Consider the following 26,534-nt stretch of genomic DNA (forward strand, 5'->3'; position numbering starts at 1 on the left):
TATTATTGTGTTTATTCTGCTTAAAGATGATTGGAGGGGAAAACTGTTGTGTTCTCATTTCGAGTGTAAGAGCATCTATGAAGATGGTTACTTTTTAAAAAATGGGCTAATGAAAACAACAAACCATAGCTTTAAAAATCATGGCATTCATAAATTAAGCAGTCCGATGATTGTGAGCATTGAAATAAAAAACAAAAATAAAATGGACTACTGAATTGCACTGACAGTACACAGCAAATGCAATGTGCTATAGAGAATATAGACTAATTTCTATAGAAATTTCTAATTTCTAATTTCTTTTGTGATATTTAAGGACTGGTAAAAGTAATCACTTTTTTAAAATAAGTACAAGGAATGGAAGAGCCAAAAAACCAGAAAACAGTCATTAAGTTATTGGTAAGACCATTATATACTTGTATGTTGCTCTTTTTTTTCCATTTGAGTGCTATTTATTTTCATTCTGTGTAGCGGTTAGTGTGTTGCTGTTCAGGTCAGGGTTTTCTGGAGTTCAGAGGTCAATTCTGGCACTGTCTGTAATGAGTTTGTACGTTCTCCTCGTGGGTTTTGTCTGGGTTTCGTCCCACAGTCTAAAGGTGTACCAGTTAGTAGGTTAATTGGTCATTGTAAATTGTCTTGTGATTAGGCTAGTGTTAAATAGGTGGGTAACTGCTCATTAGGTTGGAAGGGCCTGTTCCACACTATCAGTAAATAAAAATTCATATAACCAGATTATCTGATCACCATCTTGTGGAATTTTTCATTTTGCAATTGGCTGCCATGTTTTATAACATTATGACAATTGCTGACCTCAAACTGTTTCCTTGGCTCTAAAATGATTTGGTATGACCCAAGGTCATAAGAGGTGCTGTATAAATGTAAATTCTCTCTCTTACCTTTTTACATTGCAGCAATTTGCTTTAATGCAACAGAAACTACAATTACCCTAATGCATGATCTCCCTTGATGTACCTTGATTCATATTTTCCATCCTTTGAGTTAATTGGAGAGAAGCTCAATGCTGGTTCTTTGTAGATTGACTGCAGCTTAGCAGTCCTAGCATCACAATAATTTGTATATTTTCTTGGAAGTGTAATTTGTCCATTACGTAGTTTGTGATATCTAACGTCTCCTATTTTTTTTATCCCCTTGTTTCTATTTCTCCTTATGTTTAACCACTTTAAGTTGTATTTTGCTGGTTCAGCAAAACTAGGGTTTCTCTAAAGTCAGTTTATTTTATGAGATTATATCGAAATCTTATTATATACGATGCATCTTTTGATAGTTTTGATTTTCCTAGACAGGGTGAGATGGAGTCTCTTCGAACATAATTGGGAACTGGAGATTAAGGGGTATTGTTTGCCACATTTGTAGATGGATGACATAGTATTTAATAAAATAATGCTTTTTACAAATGATGCTTTATTAAATGTAATTGTAATATTGTTGGATTGCAGAAGGCAATAATTCAGAGTTATGAATTCAACATTATAAGTGGGAACAGGGGTATGGGATAGTGTGGGAACAGTGTATCTCTAATTTGGGAATAGTATATTCCAAATGAGGACAAAAGATACTATTGCATGGGCTATTCCAGGATTTAGACCAAGCAACAATGAAGGAACAGCAACCTCTCAGCTTGTACGGACCACCCTAGGTCTTTGTGATTTCAACTGGGTTTTTATCTCATTGTTGCATGTAGTATGGCTGCCCCATCAAATACAACTACAATTGAAAAATAAATGATCCGTGAAATGCTTTGACATATCTTGGAAGTGAAGAGATTTAACTGTAATAGCATAGTATAATATCCCAAGGAGTGTCACAGAATGAAGTTTTAAAGCAATAAAATTAAACAATTATTATGGAACTTAACCAATTAGGTAGATTTTCAGAAGGAAAAAAAGCAAAAACAAAACTACAGATGTTGAAAATGTGAAATAAAAACTGAAAAGGTGCTAAATATTTCCATCAGCATCCATTGAGAGGCAATTGAACTGAAACATTAAACCACTTTATCTCTCCATAAATTTTGCCTGCCCTGTGAATAGATCCAGTACTTTCATGGTTTATAGAGTATCTTGAAGGTTGAAAGCAAGATGAACTGGTGTTGGTTCAGTAAGTGATTACAATAAGGAATGTGCAAAAGGGGGGGAATAAAGGAGCATGTATAGTTTATTAGAGGTGTTATGGAATCAAAGTGAGGCAGTGGAGGCAAATGAAAGGTATAAATTTTAAATTTGAGAGGTGTTACCTTTAGTTTTATATGGGTAATGAGAAGTTATATAATCAGAAATTACTAGAAAGTTTAAGCAGTTTAGTTCTGTGCAATGAGTATTTGGGTTAAATAAGTATTAATCAGAGCTGGGGAAAAAAATAAAGATTAAACAAGACCAAGCAAGTGGACAGGAAAGGACAATGCAAAGAGTCTCTGATGGGAAGGAAGTTAGGGGATGAAAGTTCAGGATAAAGGCAGATGGAAAAGCTGCACCAATAAAGCAACAAAATTTGTGACCAAATGAGGTGCAAGTGATCACTGAAACCATGGTTGCACCACAGCCATGGTTGCACCACAGCAATTAGAGTTGCTAACGATGCTGAATGCTGATGCCTATTTGTGATCTATTTTAGAAATGGGGGGTGGGGTTGTTATGATCTCAGCTGACAGATGGTAAAGTGCCAAGCTAAAAAGGGTGGTTTTCTCTGAACTTGTGCAAGTTTTATTATGTGTATGTGAGTGTAGTCCAGTATAAAAACATGCTATAAAAACTTATGCAGTGCAGATATGTAAATTGACAATATTTTAGCAAATGGCAAATCAGGTTACTAACAGACTGAGACTGGAGAAATTACCTTGGGGAATAAGGAAATGGCAGAGAATTAAATAAATGTTTTGGGTGAGTGGGTCTTCATAAGATATTTCCACTATTTATTTTAAATTTCTGTATCTGCAGTTTTTTTTTTCTTTTGTTGTGCTGGGAATGACCACTTAGAATTTCTCACCTTTAAAGCAAAAGTACTTCCATGGTAACTGCAGCCTCATTTTCCAGTTTTGACAAAGGGCCTTCAAACTGAAAAGTTAACTGTTCACAAACAAGAGAAAATCTGCAGTTGCTGGAAATCCAAGCAACACACTCAAAACGCTGGAGGAACTCAGCAGGCCAGGCAGCATCTTTGGAAAAAAAGTACTGTCGACATTTTGGCCGAGACCATCCAGCAGGACCTGAGTTCCTCCAGCATTCTGCGTGTGTTGCTAAATTAACTCTTGCTTCTTTTTCCCCAGCTGCAGCCTGACTTGCTGAGTATTTTAATTTATGTGCCAGGCCTGAGATTGGGCAATCCTGTCATTACAATATACAGTGTTTCCCATAAATTACCCGATATTTTCCTCCCCAGAAAAGTATGTTAACCACAATCGATCTCCAGCGGGTTATTATGTCCCGGAGAGAATAGTGTCCTGGAAAAATGACCGCTTAGACAACTAGTAAAAAACATAACTGGTCAAACAACCTATCCGGATCCAGACTGTCTCTCATCAATTAGTGTTGCTAACGACGCTGAACGTCGATGCCTAGTGTAATCATTTACCCCTCTGTAGTTTCTAATTACATACATGTTAATTATATTGCATCTTTGTATTAAAACATATTTCGTAAATATACTTATCCTGCGCTGTATGCCTGGAAACGTAAAGACCAACAAGTTAATAAACGGCTATTAGTAGTTGGGTCGGTTGCCATGGAGATCCAACCGCAAGCGTAACCCGGAAGGTTTTTTTAGTCGGGTCAAGGGGAGAGCGAATCGGAGCGCAGCTGAGACCGTTAGGGCGATTTGAATGCATCAATTAGAAGAGAGCGGAGCGCATCCGGAAGTGACGTAAAGGAGTGTGGCTGTCGGAAGTTGGGAGGCTGCCGTGAGCTCAGATCAATCGCTTAAGTGGCGGCATCATCGGGGGTTTCGTATGGTAAGGTCCCGTCCACCTAACAAAACCGTGGCGGAGGTGGTATCGATTACAAAAGGAAGGATCGTGTTTGTTTAATTAATATACGTTTCAGCATGAGGGCAAACAAAGCGGGGCAGTGATTTCTGTCATACGACAAAGACTCTGTGGTCACTTCATGGCAACGGCAAGATCCCACTGTTAGTGAGTAACGGGATCGGTGAGAGCGCATCTTTAGGGTGGAGGGCGGGGTGTATCTTACATTCATCCGAGGCCATCCCCACGTCTCCCTCTCGGCCTTCACTTCCCTGGATAAACCGCCAACAATCACTGCCCTAAATCTTCCAGGTTCACTCGTTTTCGGCCCAAAGTTTGTCCCCTGGGATTAGGGACGGGGATGACGATATTCCTTGGTTTCCTAAATTTGATTTCGACGCACCCCGATGTGGGTTTTCGGAAGAAACCCTAGTCCAAATAACGACACTGACCTTCAATTTCAAAGTTATATAATGGACCAGCCAGCCGGGTTTTCGTTTGATACACATATACTGGAAATATTGCGGCAGGCTTAGGCAAAGGCGATAATTTTGTGATACTAGAAAATCATTGTTTTCCTGCTGCATGAGTTACCAACTGTAAACATATGGTCACGGGCTTTTTTTTCATGAAAAGGAAAAAGCAGGAGGCACTCAACAGGTTAGGCAATAAGTACAGAGAGAGAGAGAAACAATTGCCATTTAAGATCTCTGACCTTTCGTCAGAACTATGTTTATTCTCTAAAGACGAATGAACGTTATGGTGGAGTGACTCTGGTTAGGCCTTCCTGAAGTGGATGGAGGTCCAGATGGATTTGACATGCTTGGTAAGCCATTTGGGATCAGGAAACCATCAAAATGGTGGAGGGTGTCTGAGGTGTCATGGATGTAGTGAAAAGGGTCTACAAGTTCTGTAGAGCCGGCTGAAACAGCTTGTCTACTAAGACATTCCTGCTTGGGGATGTTGGGAGTGGATGGGAGCAGGATGTCTGGTGTCTGAGGCCATAAAGAGAACACCCTGGAGGGAATGATGTCAGTGGGTGTCTTGGAAACAGTAGTCTGATATGCAGTGGTGATGTCATGGAACAGGTTCAGATGTCTGAGAGCTTCTGCAAAGCAAAAGTTCGTTTGCTTGTAACTCCGGCTTTGTCAGTGGTTTGATGACAATGTTGGAGTGTAGAGCTGCAAGTTCAGAGAGACATAGATCGTAGAACAGAGTGAAGAATAAATCAGTCACTGCAATGATCCATCCCCTTATCTCAATTCCTCCATCTCCACCGCATCTGCTCTTAGGATGAGGCTTTTCATTCTAGAAGAAGGAGAGGTCCTCCTTTTCCAAAGAAAGGGGCTTCCCTACCTCCACCACAACACTACCCTCAGCAGTATCTCTTCCAGCTCATGCATGTCTGCTCTCACCCCATCCCCCCACCATCCTACCAGGGATAGGGTTCCTCTTGTCCTCACCTACCATCACACCAGCCTCTGCGTCCAGCATATAATTCTCTGAAACTTATGCCATCTCCAATGCAATCACACCACCAAGCTCATCTTTCCCTCTCTTCTCTCCCCCCCCCCCCCACTTTCTGCTTTACACAGGGATCACTCCTTCAGTGACTCACTTGTCTGTTTGTCCTCCCTGCTGATCTCTCTCTTGGCACTTACCCTTGCCAGTGGATTAAGTGCCACACCTGCCCCTACACTTCCTCCCTCACTACCATTCAGGGCCCTAAACAGCCCTTCCAGGTGAGGCGACGCTTCACCTGTGAGTCTGTTGGGGTCACTTACTGTGCCCGGTGTGGCCTTCTGTATATCGGTGAGACCCGACGTAGATTGGGAGACTGCTTCGCCAAGCATCTAAACTCTGTCCACCAAGACAAGCAGGGATCTCACAGTGGCCACCTGTTTTAATTCTACTTCCCATTCTCATTTCAATATGTCCATCCATGGCCTCCTCCACTGTCGTGATGAAGCCACACTTGGTTTGGAGGAAGAACATTGTGTATTCTGTTTGGGTAGCCTCCAGCCTGATGGTGTGAACATTGATTTCTTGAATTTCTGGTAATGCTCTCCACCCCCACCCCACCCTTCGCCATTTCCCATCCCCTTTTCCCTCCCTCGCCTTACCTCCTTGCCCACCCATCGCCTCTCTAGCACTTCTTCATCCCCACGCCCTTTTTCTTTCTTCCATGGCCTTCTGTCTCTTTCACCAATCAACTTCCCAGCTCTAGTTCATCCCTCCCCCTCCAAGTTTCACCTATCTTCTGGTGTTTTGCTCTCCCCTCCTCCACCTTTTAAATCAGCTGCTAGTCCTGCCAAAGGGTTTTGACGTGAAACGTCGACTGTACTTTTTTCTACAGATGCTGCCTGGCCTGCTGAGTTCCTCCAGCATTTTATGTGTGTGTAACAATGATCAATTTCCTTTTGAGTAGAAAAAAGCCAGAAACAGTGTCCAAATTGATAGAAATTCCAGAGATGGGAGAAAGGGGGCCATAGTGTGGGTGGCACAGTGGTGCAGTTAATAGAGCCACACCCTCACAACAAAGATTCAGATTCAGTTTATTGTCATTTAAAAACCACAAATGCAATGCAGTTAAAAAATGAGACAATGTTCCTTCAGAATGATATCACAAAAGCACATGACAAAACAGACTACACCAGAAAATCTACATACTGTTTGGCAATCCCCGATCCAGAGTCCGGAGAGGCTGCTGCGTATTAATATCGCGCTGCCATCTTAGTGTGTTCCCCAGAAAGGAGCTCCAATTCCACCAGACAAAACAAGACCAAAAACTAAAGCTACAAGACCTGCACAAAACCACATAGTTACAACATATAGTTACAACAGTGCAAACAATAGCATAATTGATTAAAAAAAACAGACTATGGGCACAGTAAAAATAGTCCAAAGATGTTAAAAGACCATAAGTTCAAAAGAAACCACCACACAGTTTCCACAAGTCCTCAGGGTCCCCGATAGATTAGTCATCTCACGCAGGCAGCAGAAGGGATTACCCCCGCTATGGACTTACACGGCGCCACCCGACTCAGCCTCGTAGACACAGCACACAATGAAAGTTCCGTCGAACCCAGCCTCGCAGACACAGCACACACTGAAAGTGACCTGATTGCAGCAGACTCCGAGTCTGTCAAACTTCCAAGCCTCCGACCATCCCCTCCGGCACAGCTTCTCCGAGCACCATCCTCTGCCAAGAGTATTAAGACGCCCCTGCCAACGCGACCCCGAGGACTGGGGATCTGTTCTTCCCAGCAGAGACTCGGACCTCACAGCAGCAGCAACAAAGAAGGTCTTCCTGGAGATTTCCGGATGTTCCTCCGTGCTCCCACATCCGTTTTTCATCTGATTATGATTGAGCATGACACCCTGCTTCACAAATAACAGATAATCAGCTCCGGAGTGGCCGCTGCAAGCTGCGTTGTGCCGCCATCTTGGATACAGGTTGAATCCAGACCTTAATTGCTGTGTCTGTAGAGCTTGCATATCCTTCATGCTGATTGCTTGGCCACTATAAATTGCCCATAGTGTTTCGGCGAGTGAGTGAATCTGGGGAGAGTTCTTCAGTATGGAGAGGATTTGTTTTTTTAAAAAGCACTCTTGTAAAATGGGTGTGAACAATTGATGGTCAGAGTGGACGGTGAGTCGATAAAACTGTTTCAGTACTTTATCTTTTTATGACTGTGATTTATGCACAAAAGAAGTGGTTGCAATGGGGAAAGGTGCTGAGTGCTAAATTCATTAAGATTGAGTATGGGGAGGAGCTTAAGCTTCTGGTAAGGACTGGTCTTTTGAGTTCAGGGAAAGGAAAGCGAGGGATAGTGAAAACTTGACACGGGATGGAACTTGAGAAATCTGTGGGGTCAGAAGACAGCAAAGGGAAGAAAGATTTGCATGAGTATTTGAATTAGAGTTATTGAAGTTTGCGGTCTTCAGTGTGATAGAAGAGTGTTTTTTGTTTAAACACCAAATATTGCAAGGGATAAATGGAACAATAAAACTGCTTTTAAATTGTTTGGTACAATTGCACAGTGAGATGAAGGACAGGTACATTAATTTCAATAACAGCAAAAATTATGCCTGGCAAAGTGTGAATAGCTTAAACATGCCTGTCATTGAAGGTGAGGCTGAATTGTGAAATCCACTTAACACACATTGGAATAAGTGAGAGTTGTTAAAGAAAGAGATATGGCTGTATACACTAGTTTTGGTCAATGCCTTAAAAAAAAGCAAGGAAACAGCCACTGAAGGCGAGCAAAGTTTAAAAAAAAAGACAAACAATTATTTTTTGGTGAGCTGTTTCAACCTGGACATTCCCAACTGTGAATTAAATAAAACTGAAATAACAGAAAGTACAGTAGATTCCAGTTGTATTTTGGCCTAATTATGCGGCTGTCTCAATTAGCCAAAGTTTCATGGAAATAGTTTAAAAGGTATAAAAAGACAAGGTACCATTTAACTGAGTAACAAATCATGTATTTAAATGAACTACAGAACAAATTAGAACACTATCAATACTACAACAATACTATTAAACTGTGTAGGAGTTCCTAATTGTTCTCAATGGAGGAATATATACAGAGTACCTGTTTCCTGTTGTGTTCTTTTGATTCACTGCAAATGAACAAAATCAACACAGACACTTAGTGTAGATATGGACTGCCTTCAAACAATGCTATCGATGATGTATCCTTCCAAATCTTCCTTTTCATTGTAGCATTCAAGATAATTGTCAATATCTTCAAATTATTTGTAGTTCCTAACTCGCTGAAATAGTGAAATCATTTCATTTTCACTCGGCCATTTCTGGCATCTCTGAGCATGAATGCTTGAAACCGCAGTGAGCAAAACTGTTCTGAATTGCCTTACTGCTTATTTATCGACAACTATTAGTGATGAAGATCATTACTTTTTGAACACATGCATAAGCAACTGAGGCTATTTAAAAACTATTTGCTGTAAGCACATTGTAGTATCTAATGGTCGTACAGGTGCATGCATTTGATGCTAGTTAGAAACTGTTTGGTAACAAACCCCTGTCCCAATGAAGCAGCATAGTGTCTCAAATAAATTAAGGGAATCCGGGCTATTGTCTTGATTCGTTTTTTTTCTTTAAGAGTTGTCGCAAATAAGTGGCTGTCCCAGCTAATCAAGGACCCAATTAACTGGAATCCACTGTATTTAGCAGGCCAGCAGCATCAGTGGAGGGAAAAAAAGCAAAGTCAATGTTTCTGCTCACTGACACTTCATTGATTCAGATGAAAGGTCGTAATTTGAAAAGTAAATTCTGATTCTCTCTCCATGGGTACTATCTGATCTGCTGAGCAATTCTAGCTTTTTCTGTTTTATTTTTCAGATCTCTACTATCCCCAATATTTCACTCTTGGATGCTTGAGAAACAAATTAACTGAATGCTCCTTTTCTGGTTACACAGCCTTCTGACAGTAACTTCTGTGTTTCTGCTACTTTCCCATCCTGATCTTTAATAAATAAATCTACTGTTCCTTTTGAATGTACTGTAAATATGCATTTCTTTTGAAGGAATGGTCTGAATTAGTGTCCTATTTTATTGTGGTGTTTTGAATATAAAAAAAATTATTTTGAAATCACGTGATATAACTGGATAGATGGAGGTTAACCTTTTCATGGAATTCAGGAAGCTCTGCTTGAAGCAGAGCCTCTAACAATATTCATGAAATTTCTGGACAAGGATTTCAATCACCAAAGTCTTGAAGAAAAAGCTAGCAAATGGGATTAGTATAAGTAAGTACAGTACAGTTGATGGTTGGATTTGATAGAGTGGGCTGAAAAGCCTGTTTCTGTGCTGTGAGATTCTGTGAACCATCTGATTCTTTGTGTTACTTTGAACAGCTGAGAAGGGAAATGAAAACAAGAACCTCTCCTCTTCTCCATGTGCATGTTGATGAAACAACTCCTGTTCATGTTCATGTTAAGAAGAGTCCAAAACAAGCAAAGAAAGTCCAGGTAATCCCTTGGCTCTCTCAGTGGAAAATTAGATGAAGTTAGTCTTGTGTGCTCACACTCTTTTCACCTCTGCCACGACCTCTGAACTATTAAGATTTTTTATCTTTTTGACTTATTCCTTTTATATGAATACATTTTATTTGCACTTTTTTGATAAATGTCATATTTCTTTTGCATTTTGAGTACTCATTGCGAGTGAGAATGGTGGTTTAATATCAGCAACAAGATGCAGTTTGTTCAAAGACCTTCATTGTAAAATTGGTGTATAAATTGCACTGATGTATTAGTTGTCGCTTCCTGAGCCTTATTTTGTGGCCACTTTATGGGACTTCAACCTTGGGAAAGCATATTCCTTATGATCTCCTATGAACACCAACATCATTCACTTTCTCATTTTTAAAAACAGTAAGCAATTTTTTTTAACCAAAGTATATTTTTCCACATTATATTCCTTTAGTAAAAATGGCTTTATCTCCTCTGTGTCTTCCTCGTGTTTCCTTACAAATAGTGGCTTCCTAACCTAATCAGATTCCTGCAATTCCTACCTCTTTTCTATATTTCCTATTCCATTCATTCAGTCCCATGTGTTCTAATTTTGTTTTGTAGTGAAGATTTACTTAGTTGCAGTCTAGTTTTTGTTTAATCTCATATGATACCCATGAATGTCCAGATAAATCACTTTTGCCTTATCCATTCTACCGTAACCAGCTCCTGCTTCTCACCTTCTTAGTTTGTTGAAGCAGTTTTAAGATCTCACTTTCACTTTTAATATATTATAATTACTTTTCTCATTATACTATACCAAATCTAAATTAGTCTATTTAGTTATTGGTGCTTCATCATACTAATGTAAAAAAAATTCTTTTACTCAATTAGTTCATCTTCAGTTACATTCACTTAATTTATATTTGGTTTAAAGATTATTGTATTGCAATTGTTACCTGCACCAGTATTCCTTCATTTCTAATATGCCTTCCATTAACTCTACCATTTGTGGGACTATATGGAGCTGTTGCAAGTATTTCCTGCCACTTGTTGTTTCTTAGCCCCAACAAAATTTATTCCACCTATTGAATCTCTGAACAAAGAACCTTTCGTCTAGATTACTATGGTGAATCTCTATATTAATATCATGAACTAAGACTGCTTTGAACTACAGGGGACTTGGTGGGATTTTGTACTAATTGTGTTCTTTCTTAGATAATTTTGTATAATTTTGTGAATATTGTGTTTCCCATGCTATGTTCCTATGATTCTGCTGCAAGTAAGCTTTTCATTTCACCTGTGCATATATATGGACATTACAATAAACTCAATTACTCTTTTCAATTCCTTCGTCCTATTCTTTAATATCATGGCTATCCCTCTGTTTGCATTATACCTATCTTTTCTCAAAGTTGGAAAATATTTACTTTCTGCCTTATTCACCTCACAGTAGAGGCTTGTAGAGGCTTAAATTGTAAGCATTTGTTTTGATTTATGCCGTTAATTCATTGCCTTGTTACAAATGCTGTGCACATTCAAGAAATTATTCTTCAGTTTTGTTTTCCCCTTCATCTCTGCTCTGATGCTCACTGGAAATGTATTACTATGTTTGTATGCCCTGTTTCTTCATGATGGAGTCTGTTTATCATTATCCACTTTGTAGTTATGTGCAATCACTTTGTTCATTCCTTCTAACTTTTTGTATTTCAGCTGGTCGAAATACTTAGGTCAGAATGTTATCTACTATCTTAATGATTTGATTCACTGTAATACTGGTCTGAGCCTTCTTCAGGTGAAACCTGTCCTGATAGACATTCTCATAACATTGATAGATTTCATGGTATTGTAACATCCTTACTTTCAACATTTAGCAGAAACTGAAAGGAGCACTCGAATATGGCAACCTGAGACCAGTCAGCAAGGTAAAGACCAAGGTGCCATGGATTCCACCAGGCAAAACATCAGTAAGAGAACTTGGCTACAAATGGGAGGTTTGTACCCATAACTCCTTGAAAGTTCTAGTTTGCATCAATGCTTATTTAATTCTGGTGTCCGTCTGACTCCAATGAATAATGCTTTGATGACAGAGATTACAAAAATTAGCTTTATTTGTCAATTGTACATTGAACCATTGAAATTTATAGTAATATGCGTCATTTGTGTCAAATCAAGTCATAAGGATTATACTGGGCAGCCAAGCCAATATACCATGCCCACAATTTACTAATCCTAACCTCAACAGCCCTAAGCTGAAGGGATGGAAAGAATGGAGATTTGAGGGAGAACTCTGGCTTGTCTGTATTCTATTTCTCTGCTCCTTCCATTTCTTTAATTTCGCAGAACACTTAAAAATAAAGCTTCTTCCTTTTCCAGTGAGGTCAAAAACCTGTATGGAACAGAAACAATAATTTTATGTATTTTACTGTGCAATGAACTTGTGCTTCCTGTGGCTTTGAAAGAGAGTTCTCAATTTCATTTTGTGCATGATGGTAAATAGGACTAAACTACTTGGGTACAGAGGAAATCTGAGAGGTCTCTTTATAATATGATGGTATTAATGTGTTAATTGAACTCATTAGTGTTTCTAAACACAAGAAAATCTGCAGATGCTGGAAATCCAAAGCAACACACACCAAAATGTTGATGGAACTCGGCAGGTCAGGCAACATCTACGGAAATGAATAAATAGTCACAGTTTCGGACCGAGAACCTTCTTCAGGAATATCTTCATGAATTGCTGTTTTTATCTTCATGAATTTTCATCAGTTGATTTACATAGCAATTCTGGGAGAAATTCATCACTGGTACCATAGAAATTGAGTGAGATAGAAGGAGATGAAGGGGAATAGAAGCTTTTTAGCTTTAACAACAGATCTTAACCTTGTTATTTAAACTAGTAAGTAGCTGAAGCGTAAAGACTAGGATGGATCATGTTCATTCTCAGGTCTTTACTGAAATAACAATAATTAGGGTGATGTAGTAGCACAGCGGTTATCACAGTGCTTTACAGTACAGGTGACCTGGGCTCAATTCCTGCTGCTGCCTGTAAGGAGTTTGTATGCTCTCCCCATGACTGTGTGGGTTTCCTCCCATATTCCAAAGGCGTACCGGTTGGTAGGTTAATTGGTCATTATAAAATGTCCCATGATTAGGCCAGGACTAAATTGGGGGATTGCTGGGCTGCGGAGCTGAAAGGGCCTATTCTGCACTATATCTCAATAAATAAATAATTCCACCACACTTCAAAGGTGATGGGAAATTTATCCACAGTTCCTAACTGTAATCAGTGTCTGTGAATCCTAGGTGCATCTGGATGGAATTTGAGTGAAGATGGAATTTTAATTTGGCTGTAGTACTTGTGAAATCATAATATAATGACACTATCAAATGTAGGGAGATTTTAAGCTCTTGGGCAAAGTGGACAACCTGCAGAATCACATTCACAAAATGTAATGAATACCTGCCAGAGAACAGATAAACCTGATGAGGTCTTTAGGAAGCATGTATCGTGCTTGAGCAGAACTATTTCTTCATTTTCTGAGTTATTTCAGTTTTTTTATGTGTGCCCAATGATAAATTCAAAGCTGCAAATATTTGCTCTTATTTTGGACAAAGTGTTGGAGTTGATCATTACTAACAATTGCTGTCATGCTCCTTTTATTCCAGGGTCCAACTCATCGACTGGATATAACACCCATTAACACTGAGAAATTCAACTCAACACTTCACCTGAGTGACCTCTCCACAGATGATGAGGAAGCGATACACGGGAAGATGAATCAATATGAGAAGAAAATCAACTGTCTTATGAAGCAAATGGGCTCATTAAAAAATGAGGTGAGGTTTACTGTAGGTTAAACCATGCTGGTAGTGCCACACTTATAGTGCCTCTTAGGATTTTAAACTACTTCACGAAATAAAGTGTAGCAAGTTTTGTACAGCCAGCCATGTGTGAAGTTTTGGCATGGTTTAAAGCTGTTAAGTCAGCTGGTATCCTGGATTTCATTGCTGGAGGGTGGAATGCAGGACAGTGTACTGGCACACTTGATTGTATGATTTTTTAAAATGTAATTTGGATCAGGGAAGCTAGTTTAATGAGCCCTGTGAAGATCCAACACTCTAGAACCCTAAATAGTAGAGCTTGAAACCCCCAAAACAGAAGAAATAGCAGGAATAGGCCAGGTGAGCCATTAGCCTGATCACGTCCAGTCTTTTTTTCTGTCCATTTCCATCGATATCCAGTTCCTTTGGCATCCAGGAACCTACCTTGGTCTTGAATGAAGGGTAATGTCTGAGCTTTCACAGACCTCTGAGCAGAGAATTTTAAAGATTTACAATCTTGTGTCCTCTTCACAGTTCATATTTCAACTTTGCTTTGTATTATTAACAAACTTGTTACATCAGTTTCATCAAAATCTTAACTGTGAATAGTTGTGTGCCCGAGGTTGATCCCTGGGCATCCTGCTGGTAACTTGAAACCAACCCATGTATTTTCACTTTCTTTTAGCCAGTCCTCTTCTGTTAACCCTCATTTTAGTGGACCTTATTTTATGTAACAGAATTTTATGAGGCAAGACATTGGGGGCTTTTTAAAAGGAAAACACACTCTGCATCTCCACTATTTCCCTTTATCTACTCAACTAATTGTATCCTCAAAGCTATTGGATTTGTCAAAAATGATTTTTCCCTTCATAGCATATTGATTTTTTGATTATATCAGAGCAATAAAAGGGGCAGAAATTGTTGATTCTGTTTGCTGAACTCACAGTCTAAGCATTTCTTATAATTCCAATTTGAAAGTGTAACTGTGATTTATGTATGATATATAGGTTGAATTGAGAAAGAAAAATCAATTGCTGGAACAGCAAGAGGAGGAGCTAAATCTATCCAAGCGGTTGATTGAAGAGAAAGAGGAGGAATTAGCTGAAATCACCAAGGAGCTAGTTCTTACTGAGCATAAGAATGAGCTACTACAAAGGAACATTGAAATGATGAAAGAAGATCCAGAAAATTCCTGGTACAAAATTTATAAGTATTTCCTTTTTATCTATAGTTTCTGCCAGGAATCTTTCCTTCATGCAACTTGCTTCAGCTGGGAGAACAGCCTTTCTAAGCAATTTCACAGAAGGACTGGGTTAGATTGATGAGTAACAAAAGTTATTTAACATAATACTAAATATCAGGAAAGAATAAGGAATTAGATTATAGTCTGTTGAATGTTGATAAGGCCACGTGAATTGGAATACTGGATTCATTTCTGATCATTCCTAACGAGAAATACGGAGAAGGACACTATGAAGGAGATTCACAGAGATTATAAGAAGATATATCTGGTTGGATGAACCAGAATTGCTTCTTCTTTCCTGGCTTGGCAAAATATGTGATTCCAAATCCGCCAGAGTTGTTAATTGCCTTCTTAGTTCAGAGGTATCTTTAAATTGTCAGCCTTGCTGATGATAGGCAATCCCTTGAATAAATAGTTTTAAAATATCCTTTCCATCCTGTGTAACTATTACTTTGTTCTCCTTTCACTTCGAGAAAACTTCTTGCACATAATGGGAATTATCAACATGTCTGATGTTGTTTTTCAAAGCTCAGATAAAAAGCTGTGGCGTAAAGATGACACCCTGTTGAAAAAGCTCATGGAAGTTGAAATGGATGGAGCTGCTGCAGCCAAACAGGTTGCATCTCTGCGTAATACCATCAGTAAGCTGGGCACAGTAAGTGCAGCTTTTTTTACCTTTTAATTATGCATCATGTAGTCTTTTCTTCAAGAAAGATTTTCCTCCTGTCTTGTAATTCTGTCAACTACAAAAAATGAAATGCTGGAAAGAATTGCTAATGTTTGGTGAATAGCCTGTCTTCTCATACAGTGGTCCACTTAGTGTGTAGAACTATTTCCTTCAATTTTCAGAGTATTTCTTCAAGTTATTACTGCTTGAGATTTCTGAAATGCCTTCTATCTTGAGATCAAGAAGAAAATGTCGTGGCTAATTTTGTTGATAAATTCAAAGCAGAAGCAACTTGATCTCCCAAGCATTTTTGTCTTTTGCTAATTGTTGAAGGTTGAATTATGACAAGTCTTGCACAAAAGCAAAATGAACTGATACTATATTATACAAAGTATTTAGTGCTACACTGCATAGTGCTTCAGAAAAGATAGTAGCTCAGGATGTGTGCCTGGGAACTGGAAGCCCAGCACAAGCCTCTGCCCTCCCTATCATTGTGCCAAGAACCTGCTGTAAATGCATGTCCTCCAATGGTACAAAATTCCCATGGCTCCATGTGGAAAAGCTGACTGTTCAGTTGGTATTAGACTGCTTGGAGCAAAGAAAGATTGGGAAGAATCTCATGACTTGTATATAAATTTTGAGGGTGATAATTTAGAAGGTCACGACCTTCAGCTTTGCCTTGAAGAAAAGTAGGGTTGAAGAGTTGGAGAGACCAATCAGTTCAGTAAATTATTGAGCAGAATAGAGTGGTGAAATAGAAAACAGTCTTTTGCATTGGATGAATTGGGGAAATAAATGCCCTATTTCTGTGTATTACAATGTGATTTCTGATAGATGTCTAAAGGAGGAAGATAGGTTTAATGTTCTCAAACTTTTATGCTTGGAAAGCCATGTACAGGTTTAGCTAAAATTGATGTTGGTACTTTGTTCACAGTGTACGATTGCTGGGCTTGTGAAGTAATGTTACACAGCGTCCTCCACTTATGTGCGCTCTCTTGCATAAAAAGTTCTTGTGTATTTGAAGTCTGCAAACAGACTTGGAGGGTTAAGGCCTGCTTTGACATAAAGGAACTGACTTACTGCCTGAGATGATAAGGATTTCAGTTTCTTCAAGTTATTTCTTTTCTTACTTGAAGATAATTTCCCTTGTTCTTCTTCGTACATCCACCCTGGTATCACCACCATTTTCAAAGTTGTCCCCAAGATTACAAACAGTTTAGTGATCTGCTTCTGAAGTTTTGAGTAGAAATCATCACTGTATTAATTTCAGGAGGTTTTGAAAGGAATGTTACTTTGTACAACCCTTTTGAGGTTTAATTTGTGGGCCATGGCAAGGTTAGTCTAGTGGATTCAATATAAGCAAAATATTTTTGTGAATTTTGCTACATTGTTATTTGCCTAATCATTAGTATCCATTCCTACAATGCCTCTTCTTTTAAGATAACTTGTTACTCTATTGGACACAGGACAAGGGGGTCCTAAGTAAAAGATCGTTGAAGCAAAGTTCTGGGGTTGACAGCACAACAAATAACAGAAATCACTTTTGGGAGCTTGAAATTGGGTGTAAGTTTATTTTAAGTGCATAGTCTGGAAACTAGGAAATGAAACAGCTCCTGTTTGTGAGTTAAGAGCCCAGAAGATGTATATGGGAGCATAAAATTATAAATTTGATAAAGACCCCTAGCCAAAGCTTTGATACAGATTGAATAGTCTTTTGGAATTAATAAATGTTATAGCTTGAGAGGGGATATGGTTGAAGAAGCATTGTTATTCCTTGGAAAAATTAAATACTTAAATAAGAATTTGCAAAAACATTGAGTGGTGATGCACAAATGATCTTTGCCAAGAAGCAGCTGGAAACAGATTTTTAATCTAAGACTTCAGTGCAGATTTCTGTTGCTGCCTGTGCCAACATGGATGAGAAAAGGAGAAACTTTTTAATAAGATGATTTGTATTTCCAAAGGGTAAAAGTACAAATTTTTCAGTGGTCCTCTTTTTAAAAAAAAAATTTCTCTATATTTGCAAAGGTCCACTAAACTTGTTCTTTCTGTACATTAAGGAGAAGCAAATGTCAACATCAGAATGTAACTTGCTATCACGGCAGAAGGAATTGTTAATGCAGAAATTGGAGACCTTTGATGCATCAAATCGAGCTGTTCGGGATCTACTTAAGGAACAGCATGCACAAGAGGTAAGAATTTGTCAGCCGTTGGGTCATTTAATTCTTTTCTGTAGTTGTATTTAGTTAGAAAAGCTTTCTTCTGTTTTACCTTTATTGAAGTTGGATCATTCTGATCATTTGATATTAATATCCAAGCTGGCATTTATTTTGATTTGAGCCACAGTGCAATTACTTTCTGTGATTCAGAAAGTTAATTGATTGCTTTATGTCTCATTTGAGAACCTTTGACACCAAATCTCGACCAATACTGTAATGCGAATCTGAAGTAGTCCAGTGGTTTCAGTGCTCCCTGAAAAAAATAAATTGCAATTTGTCTCCCTTCTGGGATCAATAATTCAATGGGTAATGTATGTAAAAGATCCAATATGATGCTTTTGGTTCTTAGAGTAGAAAGGATGACACCAGCTTAGTTTTCAGCATGCCCTAGGATTGCTATAATGTATGAAATGGGGCAAGGGCTAGATCTGTCACAAATTCTTCCTCAACTGATGGGTTGCCCTTTCTCTGTGTAATGACTCAGGTTGGAGTACTGGACAAACAAATAAATTATCAAGATCATGTTCCTTAAGAACAGCACAATTCACCCTTCACAGCAGCAGGAATAAAGGAAGAAAATCATTTAGAGATAGGGTATAATTTATATATGAACTCAGTTTCTCAATGTATTGGCAAAATCTATTCCAGTCTGTAGGAAGACGTTTGCAAGTGGATCAGGAGATTGGAGGTTCTCTAAATTGGTCACCTTTTATTATGAGTAGCTGTATATCCTTGTTTAATTTCCAAAGGCTTTACATTGACTTGCACCTAGTCACATGTTAAAGAAGAAATAAAATTTTGCCTACTTGGTTGAAACTGGATCATCTATACAGTCCAAGCAGACTTCTCCATTTTATTGGACCTATGATTTTTTTTCCAAATGTTAAATTAATGCAGTATAATTTTTTTAATCCTTGAGTGAATACAAAATATCTAACAATATTTTCCAAAGTTGAATCGCAAAAAGTTGGCTTGCAGGTATTAAGAAGGCAAAAGGAATGTTGGTCTTCATTGCTAGAGGGATTGAATTCAAGAGCAGGGAGGTCATGCTGCAACTATACAGGGTTCTGGTGAGGCTGCACCTGGAGTACTGTGAGCAGTACTGTTCTCCATACTTGAGGAAGGATATACTGGCTTTGGAGGCAGTGCAGAGGAGGTTCACCAGGTTGATTCCAGGGATGAAGGGGTTAACCTATGAGGAGAGATTGAGTCGCCTGGGACTATACTCTCTGGAGTTCAGAAGAATGAGAGGGGATATTATAGAAACATACAAAATTTTGAAAGGGATAGATAAGATAGAAGTAGCAAAGTTGTTTCCATTGGTAGGTAAGACTAGAATTAGAGGACATTGTCTCAAGATTCAGGGGAGAAGATTTAGGATGGAGATGAGGAGAAACTGTTTTTCCCAGAGAGTGGTGAATCTGTGGAATTCTCTGCCTAGGGAAGCAGCTGAGGCTTCCTCACAAAATATATTTAAGATACAGGTAGATAGGATTTTACATAGTAAGGGAATTAAGGGTTATGGGGAATAGGCAGGCAGATGGAGCTGAGTTTTTGGACAGATCAGCCATGATCTTATTGAATGGCGGGGCAGGCTCAGTGGGCTGGATGGCCTACTCCTGCTCCTGTTTCTTATGTTCTTATGTTATGTAAAGACAAAATCTATTGGGTGCAGCACAGCAGTGAAGGGAGGAAGATGAATTATGGAAGTTTAGAGTCAATGATAGGAACTTGTCTTGTCCATTGAAGGTATTGATAGTGTGTCCCATTTGAAGGTCAGTTAAACCTAATGGTAGGTTGAGACAGATGAGAGGGCAGGGAGAAGCTCAGTGAAGACATAGTTGTCAGAAATTTGAAAGTGCTGCTTAGTTATGGACAGGGAAAAATGGAACAAAGGAAATTTATTTTAAAAGATGAGGCCACATTTGCCAAGGTCATTCATTTGTTTTCAGAGCCAAATGGTTACGAGATTAATGAAGGAATCTTTAGAGAGGAAGATTGGGCAATGGAAATAAATTTTAGTCAAGCCTTGTCAGAACTAAGAAGAAAACAAGAACTGTCTTCCATAGTTGCCCAGTCTTAGTTAAAGTGTTGGCCAAAACCTCACTACTACAACCACATCTCTTTCTCTAACTATCTATTAAGAAGGAATCTCATTGGTAACTTTGGTCTCACCCCATCGGAGATATTTCGTTTGTCCTATACATCCCTTTCCTTAACTCTGTGCAACTTAAAACTAACTCGTTTTTTCACTTTCTGGTTCTAATGAAGAATCTTCAACTTGAAACAATAGAACGGTTTCTCTTTCTACAAACACCATGTGTTTTTATTTCTCTTTATATTTTAGACCAGGTAGTTATTATTTTGAAATGGAGTGATTATATCGTTTTTGCATGATGGGGGTAGAATGGAAGTGGCAAGTATTAACAATGTCAAAGAAAAAGGCAAATGATCAGCACATAAACAAGGATGGAGGGGAAGGAAGTAGTAAGTGAATTTTCTGAACAAAATGAGCGAGCAGGAGGGAAGAATAAAGGATGAGGCCAGGAAGAAGTGAATAACAAGAGATTTATTAAACAGGACAAGAGGAAGAGGGAAGGTACAAAGGTTTCAAAAATCTATATAGTCAAGCTTGATGGAAGACATAATCATAAGCCCTGAAACATATTGAAGATATTAAATTAAGAAGGTAGATGGTCGTGAAGAAAATAACTCTGTAATTATCTGTGCTGATAGGGTTAATTCCCACTTTTTTTTTAATATCTAGACTGATGCTTTGAGGTTGTTTGATCTAAAAGAAGCCTTACTTGAAAAACTGGCCCGGTCGGAAGCAGAAAATGCGGTGAGATAAACTTACAGCAATTGGTGATTTTGTTCATGGGAAAAACCCTCAACAGGATTATTTTCGGTTTATATTTTGAGTTCTGCTATCAGCAGTGGCTGCAGAAGGCCAATTAAATATTAGGCAAATAATCTCTTCCTCAATCAATAAAACAATTGGGGTGGTTGACTTCAGAAAAACTTGCACCAGTCACACCCTTCTTTACATTGGGGCACAGCAGTAGAAACTGAGCAGCTTCAAACTCCTGGGAGTACACATCTCTCATGGTACCAGAACGCATTCTACGCAATCAGGAAAGCTCACCAACCTCTTTGCTTTCTGAGGAGGCTGAAGAGAGCTGGACTATGCATATCTACACATGTCATTCTACAGATACAAAGTAGAGAGCCTCCTAACAATCTGCATCACTGTATGATGCATAAGCTGCACTGTGGCAGACAGGAAGGCTCCTCAACAGATAGTCAAAACTGCCAGCACATCACTGACACCAGCCTACTTGCCATCAAGAATATATATACAGAAAAGGCCCAGTGACATCATGAGTGACCCACCCACCCTACTGATGGACCATTTGTCCCATTCCCATCAGGACGCTATGTAGCATCCATGCCAGGACCAGCACACTCAGAAACAGGTACTTTCTCCAAGCAGTAAGCTGATCAACACAAACCTACCCCTCAACACCCCCAAACACCGTTCCTTTTTCTTTTTCCGTCAGTCACCTTATGTGCAGACAGATACTCCTGTGCCTATTGCCACTTTATGGACATAAGATCAATCTATGTATAAGAGCTGTCTTAAGTATTTATATTTATTGTGGTTTTTTAAAATTATTATTCTATTTATGCCATTGTCTGTACTTTTTTTTGTGCTGCATTGGATCCAGAGTGACAGTTATTTCATTCCCCTTTACACTTACATACTGAAAATGATACTATGTAATCTTGAATCTTAGCACATTTTTCATTTATTTCTGCATGGAAAAGGGAGGTGAGGGATGATATTGGATCACTGGAAAATGATGCTGATGAGGTAGTAATGGGGTCAAAGAAATGCAAATTAACTTAGTGGGTACTTTGCATCTATCTTGACTGTAGAAGACACTAGCAGTGTGCCAAAGGTCCATGAGTGTCAGGGAGCAGGAGTGATTGCTAATGGAAAAAGTGCTAGGCAAACACTAAGTCTTAAGGTGGATCAGTCACTTGGGCCAGGTGGACTGCATCCCAGAGTCCCGAAAGAGGTTGCTGATGAGATTCGGATGCATTAGTCATGATCTTTCAAGAATCATTTGATTCTGGCATGGTCCCGGAGGACTGGAAGATTGCAAATGTCATTCCACTCTTTAAGAAGGGAGGAAGGCAAAAGAAAGGAAATTATAGACCAGTTAACCTAACCTTAGTGGTTGGGACAGTGTTGGAGTCTGTCACTAAGGATGAGATTTCGAGGTATTTGGAGACTAATGATAAAATAAGTCAAAGTCAGCCTGGTTCCTGTAAAGGGAAATCTTGCCTGACAAATCTGTTAGAGTTCTTTGAGGAAGTAACAATCAGCTTGGACAAAGGAGAGGCAGTGGATGTCATTTACTTGGACTTTCAGAAGTTGTTTGATAAGGTGCCACATGAAGCTGCTTAACAAGATAAAATCCTGTGGCGTTACAGGAAAGATTCTGGCATGGATAGAGGAATGGCTGACAGGCAGGAGGCAGCGAGTGGGAATAAAAGGGGCCTTTTCTGTTTGGCTGCTGGTGACTAGTGGTGTTCCTCAGGGGTCAGTGTGGGACTGCTCCTTTTCACATTGTTTGTCATTGATTTAGATAATAGAATTGGTGGATTTGTGGCAAAATTTGTGAATGATACCAAGATAGGTGGAGGGGTAGGTAGTGCTGAGGAAGCAATGTGATTGCAGCAGGACTTTAGACAAATTGGAAGAATGGGCAAAAAAGTGGCAGAGGGAATATAGTGTTGGGAAATGTATGATAATACATTTTGGTAAAAAGAACAATAGTGTGGACTATTATCTAAGTGGGGAGAAGGTTCAAACATCAGAGGTGCAGAGGGTCTTAGGAGGCCTCTTGCAAGACTCCCAGAAGGTTATTTTACAGGTTCTTAGTCTGTGGTAAAGAAGGCAAATGGAATGTTAGCATTTATTTCAAGGGGAGTAGAACATAAAACCGAGGAGATAACGCTGAGGCTTTATAAGACACTAGTCAGGCTACACTTGGAGTATTGTCTACAGTTTTGGGCACCCTATTTCAGAAAGGATGTGTCATCATTGGAGAGAGTCCAGAGGAGGTTTATGAGGATGATTCTGGGAATGAAGAGGGTTAACATAGGAGTGTTTGGCGGCTTTGCACCTGTACTCACTGGAGTTTAGAAGAATGCGAGGGGATCTTATTGAAACCTACTGAATGTTGAAAGGACTAGAAAGGGTGGATGTTTCATATGGTGGGGTATCCAGAACTAGAGGACACAGCCTAAAGGGCGACCCTTTAGAACAGAGGTAAGGAAGATTTTCTTTTTAGCCAGAGTCTAGTAAGTCTGTGGATTGTTCTGCCACAGACTGCAGTGGAGGCTAAGTCTGCGTATATTTAAGGTGGAAGTTGATCATTTCCTGATTGGCCAGGGCATCGAAGGATATGGCGAGAAGGCGGGTATATGAGTTGAGTGGGATCTGAGCTCTGCCGTGACAGAATGGCAGAGCAGACTTGATGGGCTGAATGGCCTAATTCTGCTCCTATGTCTTATGGTATTATAGTCTTATAATTTCTTGGGTGCTTGTATATATGAGAATTTTGTTCATCTCTACTGGGTTCGGTGTTCAAATAGCTTTGCTTAGTATACATTGACTGTTTGGTAAAGGTTAATATCCCTGAGAGGCATGAAGAAGAATTACAAGGAAAATCTGAATGAATCATGCTTGAGACATGATTCAAATTTTCATTTATAATTCCTGCAACACAAAATCCCAAGGTGATTCACAGCCATAAAATTGACATCTGGCAAAAGAATGGTCTTCTAAAAGCTTGATGGAACAGTTGGATTTTAAGAAGAGTATTGAAGAAATAGACAGAAATGTTTGGGGAGTGAATTCCAGAGGTTAAATCTGGGCATAGCCTCACATCATGGTGGTTAGAGGGAGAGGCAATGGTCAAATGGTCAAGGAAGTGAGCAATGTCTATGCAACGAGAGTTGAAAGAATGTAGAATTCCTGGAGAGTTGAAAAATTGGAGGAGGTGACAGAAATCTAGTCAGTATAGGCTCTCAAGATATTTTAACACAAGGGTGAGTATTTTAAAAACAAGCTGTTGTTGAACTGGGTACCAATTCTGATCACTGAGCAGAAGCCACTGATGAATGTGACAGAGCAGTCTGGAACATAATATAATATTTGAGGATCAAGTTCATGAAAAGGGGATGATATGACCTTAGCAGGTGAGCCATATAACAGTTGAATCTGGTAGTAAGTAAATCATGCTGGGTTTCAGCAGTGGTTGAGCTGAAATGAGACAGAGATGAACATAGAACATAGAAATCTACAACACATTACAGGACCTTCAGCCCTCAATGTTGTAGCGACCATCTCTAGAAACTGCCCAGAATTACCCTACCGCATAGCCCTCAAGTTTTCTAAGTTCCATGTACCTACCTAAGAGTCTCTTAAGTTCCTTGCACCCACCACTCTCTGTGTGGGAAAAGCTTCCCCCTGACACCCTCTCGGTACCTACTTCCAAGCACCTTAAAACTATGCCCCCTTGTGCTAGCCATTTCAACCCTGGGAAAAAGCCTCCGGCTATCCATAAAATCAATGCCCCTCATCATCTTATACACCTCTATCAAGTCACCTCTCATCCTCTGTTGCTCTAAGGAGAAAAGGCTGAGTTCACTCAACCTATTCTTATAAGGCATGCTGTCCAATCCAGGCAACATCCTTGTAAATTTCCTCTGCACGCTTTCTATAGTTTCCACATCCTTCCTGTAATGAGGTGACCAGACTGAACACAGTAGTTACTCCAAGTAGAGTCTAACCAAGGTCTTGTATAACTGTAACATTACCTCATGGCTCTTGAACTTCAGTCCCACAGCTGATGAATGCCAACACACCATACACCTTCTTAACAACACTGTCAACCTGTGCAGCAGCTTTGAGTGTCCTATGGACACTGACCCCAAGATCTCCCTGATCCTCCTCACTGCCAGGAGTATTGCCAATGATATTATACTCTGTCTTCAAATTTGACTTTCCAAAATGAACCACTTCACACTTATCTGGGTCCAGCTCCATCTGCCACTTGTCAGTCCAGTTCTGCATCCTGTCGATGTATCGCTGTAACCTCTGATTTCTCTCCAGACTATCCACAACACCTTTGTGTCATCATCAGATCGGTGAAACAAAGCTGATTGAATTAATTGGTCTTTTCAATTAAAAACTATTTTTATATGCATACAAGTGAAACAGAAATTATATCTTTATAAATATATAGAATGAGATCTGAGGGGAAAAATAGAAAATATCTTGGGTTGGATGATTGACCTTTAGAAGTATAAAGCAAACGTGATGATTCTTAAAACAAAAAAAACGAAGTTTCTTAATATTCCTTTTTCAGCACTTGTTAGTGAAGATGCAGGAAATTGAAAATCAGACTGACCAGCTTCTTGCTCAGTATCAAACAGAAAAAGTAAGTAAGGATGAAAGGTGGGGGGGGGGGGGGGGGAAATAACATTACTAGCGTTAAATTGAATTAGTAATTGTTATATTTAAATTGAATTATTCAATTTTGTATTGCATTAAGAATGTTTGTGCATGATTAATAATTTGTACAGCATCAATCTGTTGGTTTTTGCTACTTGTAACGTTCTGCATATACAACACTCTGTTTCACAGTCCCTTTCCCTCAAGCATTTGCATTTATATCTAAGATTCTCCAATTTCTATTGATTAAGGTTTTCCATCAATATAAAAGATCACTGAATTTGCTGATTAAAATAATGAAACAAATAAGCTTCAGTTTATGACCCTATTATTATGCTGATAGATGCACAATTATCCCTGATTGTGTTTGAAAGCATCCACGTCTCTATTGTAACATGCATGACTGAGTGTTTTAAAGGTAGAGCAGGGGGCGTACACTTCACGACTAACTCATTGTGGTGCACAGTTCTGTCTCAGTCCTGCTAACCCGATCTAAAACATTTAGAGGTTAAGTGTCATCCACTTAATCTGCTGAAGGAGTTTCTGCCATCAACCTGGTAGCAGTGTATATTCCACCTCTGGCCAGCGTCAGGCAGGCACTGGAGGAGCTGAGCACCATGATCAACTCCCACTAGATTATTATTGCAGGGGATTTCAACTAGGCAAGCTTGAAGAAGCCTCCAAACAACTACCACCAACATATCACCTGCGGAATCAGAGGAGCTCACGTACTTGTCCACTGTTATACCACCATGAAGAATGCTTACCGTGCCATCCCTTGTTCCCACCTCGGAAAGTCCAATCAGCTGGCTGTATTTCTACTCTCGGCATATAGTTTTGTTATGTTAGGGAAGAGCTACTTTTTACTGAGCCACTTTTTTTTCCCCTCTCCTTTATAGGACAATGCTCGTGCAGCAGCAGAACTTTCCAAATCTCTTGAAAGCACTAGAGCCCATCTACAGGGACAGCTGCGCAGTAAAGAGGCAGAGAACAATCGGCTAGCTGTTCAAATCAGGGTATGCAACATCTTGTTCCAGTTTTCATGTAACTGAACTAAATTTAAAACAAAATATCATGTGCCCTAAGAGTACTGTTAG

At 39.3% G+C, this 26,534-nt stretch overlaps 1 protein-coding gene across 4 annotated transcripts in view; it reads left to right on the forward strand.

Annotated features, from left to right (window-relative positions):
- The first annotated feature begins 3,879 nt into the window (after window positions 1-3,879).
- Window positions 3,880-26,534, forward strand: part of odf2a (outer dense fiber of sperm tails 2a) — a 48,847-nt gene continuing 26,192 nt past the window's right edge. For 2 of the 4 annotated variants that reach the window (XM_059994116.1, XM_059994119.1), the window contains exons 1-10: window positions 3,880-3,961; window positions 9,857-9,970; window positions 11,827-11,946; window positions 13,622-13,792; window positions 14,785-14,972; window positions 15,549-15,675; window positions 17,748-17,879; window positions 20,674-20,748; window positions 25,352-25,423; window positions 26,337-26,453. In XM_059994116.1, the coding sequence (XP_059850099.1) occupies window positions 3,959-3,961; window positions 9,857-9,970; window positions 11,827-11,946; window positions 13,622-13,792; window positions 14,785-14,972; window positions 15,549-15,675; window positions 17,748-17,879; window positions 20,674-20,748; window positions 25,352-25,423; window positions 26,337-26,453 (1,119 nt within the window). In that variant the 5' untranslated portion in view covers window positions 3,880-3,958. Of the gene's footprint in view, window positions 3,962-4,744; window positions 7,430-9,856; window positions 9,971-11,826; window positions 11,947-13,621; window positions 13,793-14,784; window positions 14,973-15,548; window positions 15,676-17,747; window positions 17,880-20,673; window positions 20,749-25,351; window positions 25,424-26,336; window positions 26,454-26,534 lie in introns of those variants that run through there. The other 2 variants (XM_059994117.1, XM_059994118.1) reach the window with 2 other exon arrangements.

The sequence above is a fragment of the Hypanus sabinus genome, chromosome 18 (genome assembly GCF_030144855.1).
Source record: "Hypanus sabinus isolate sHypSab1 chromosome 18, sHypSab1.hap1, whole genome shotgun sequence".
Classification (NCBI taxonomy): domain Eukaryota; kingdom Metazoa; phylum Chordata; class Chondrichthyes; order Myliobatiformes; family Dasyatidae; genus Hypanus; species Hypanus sabinus.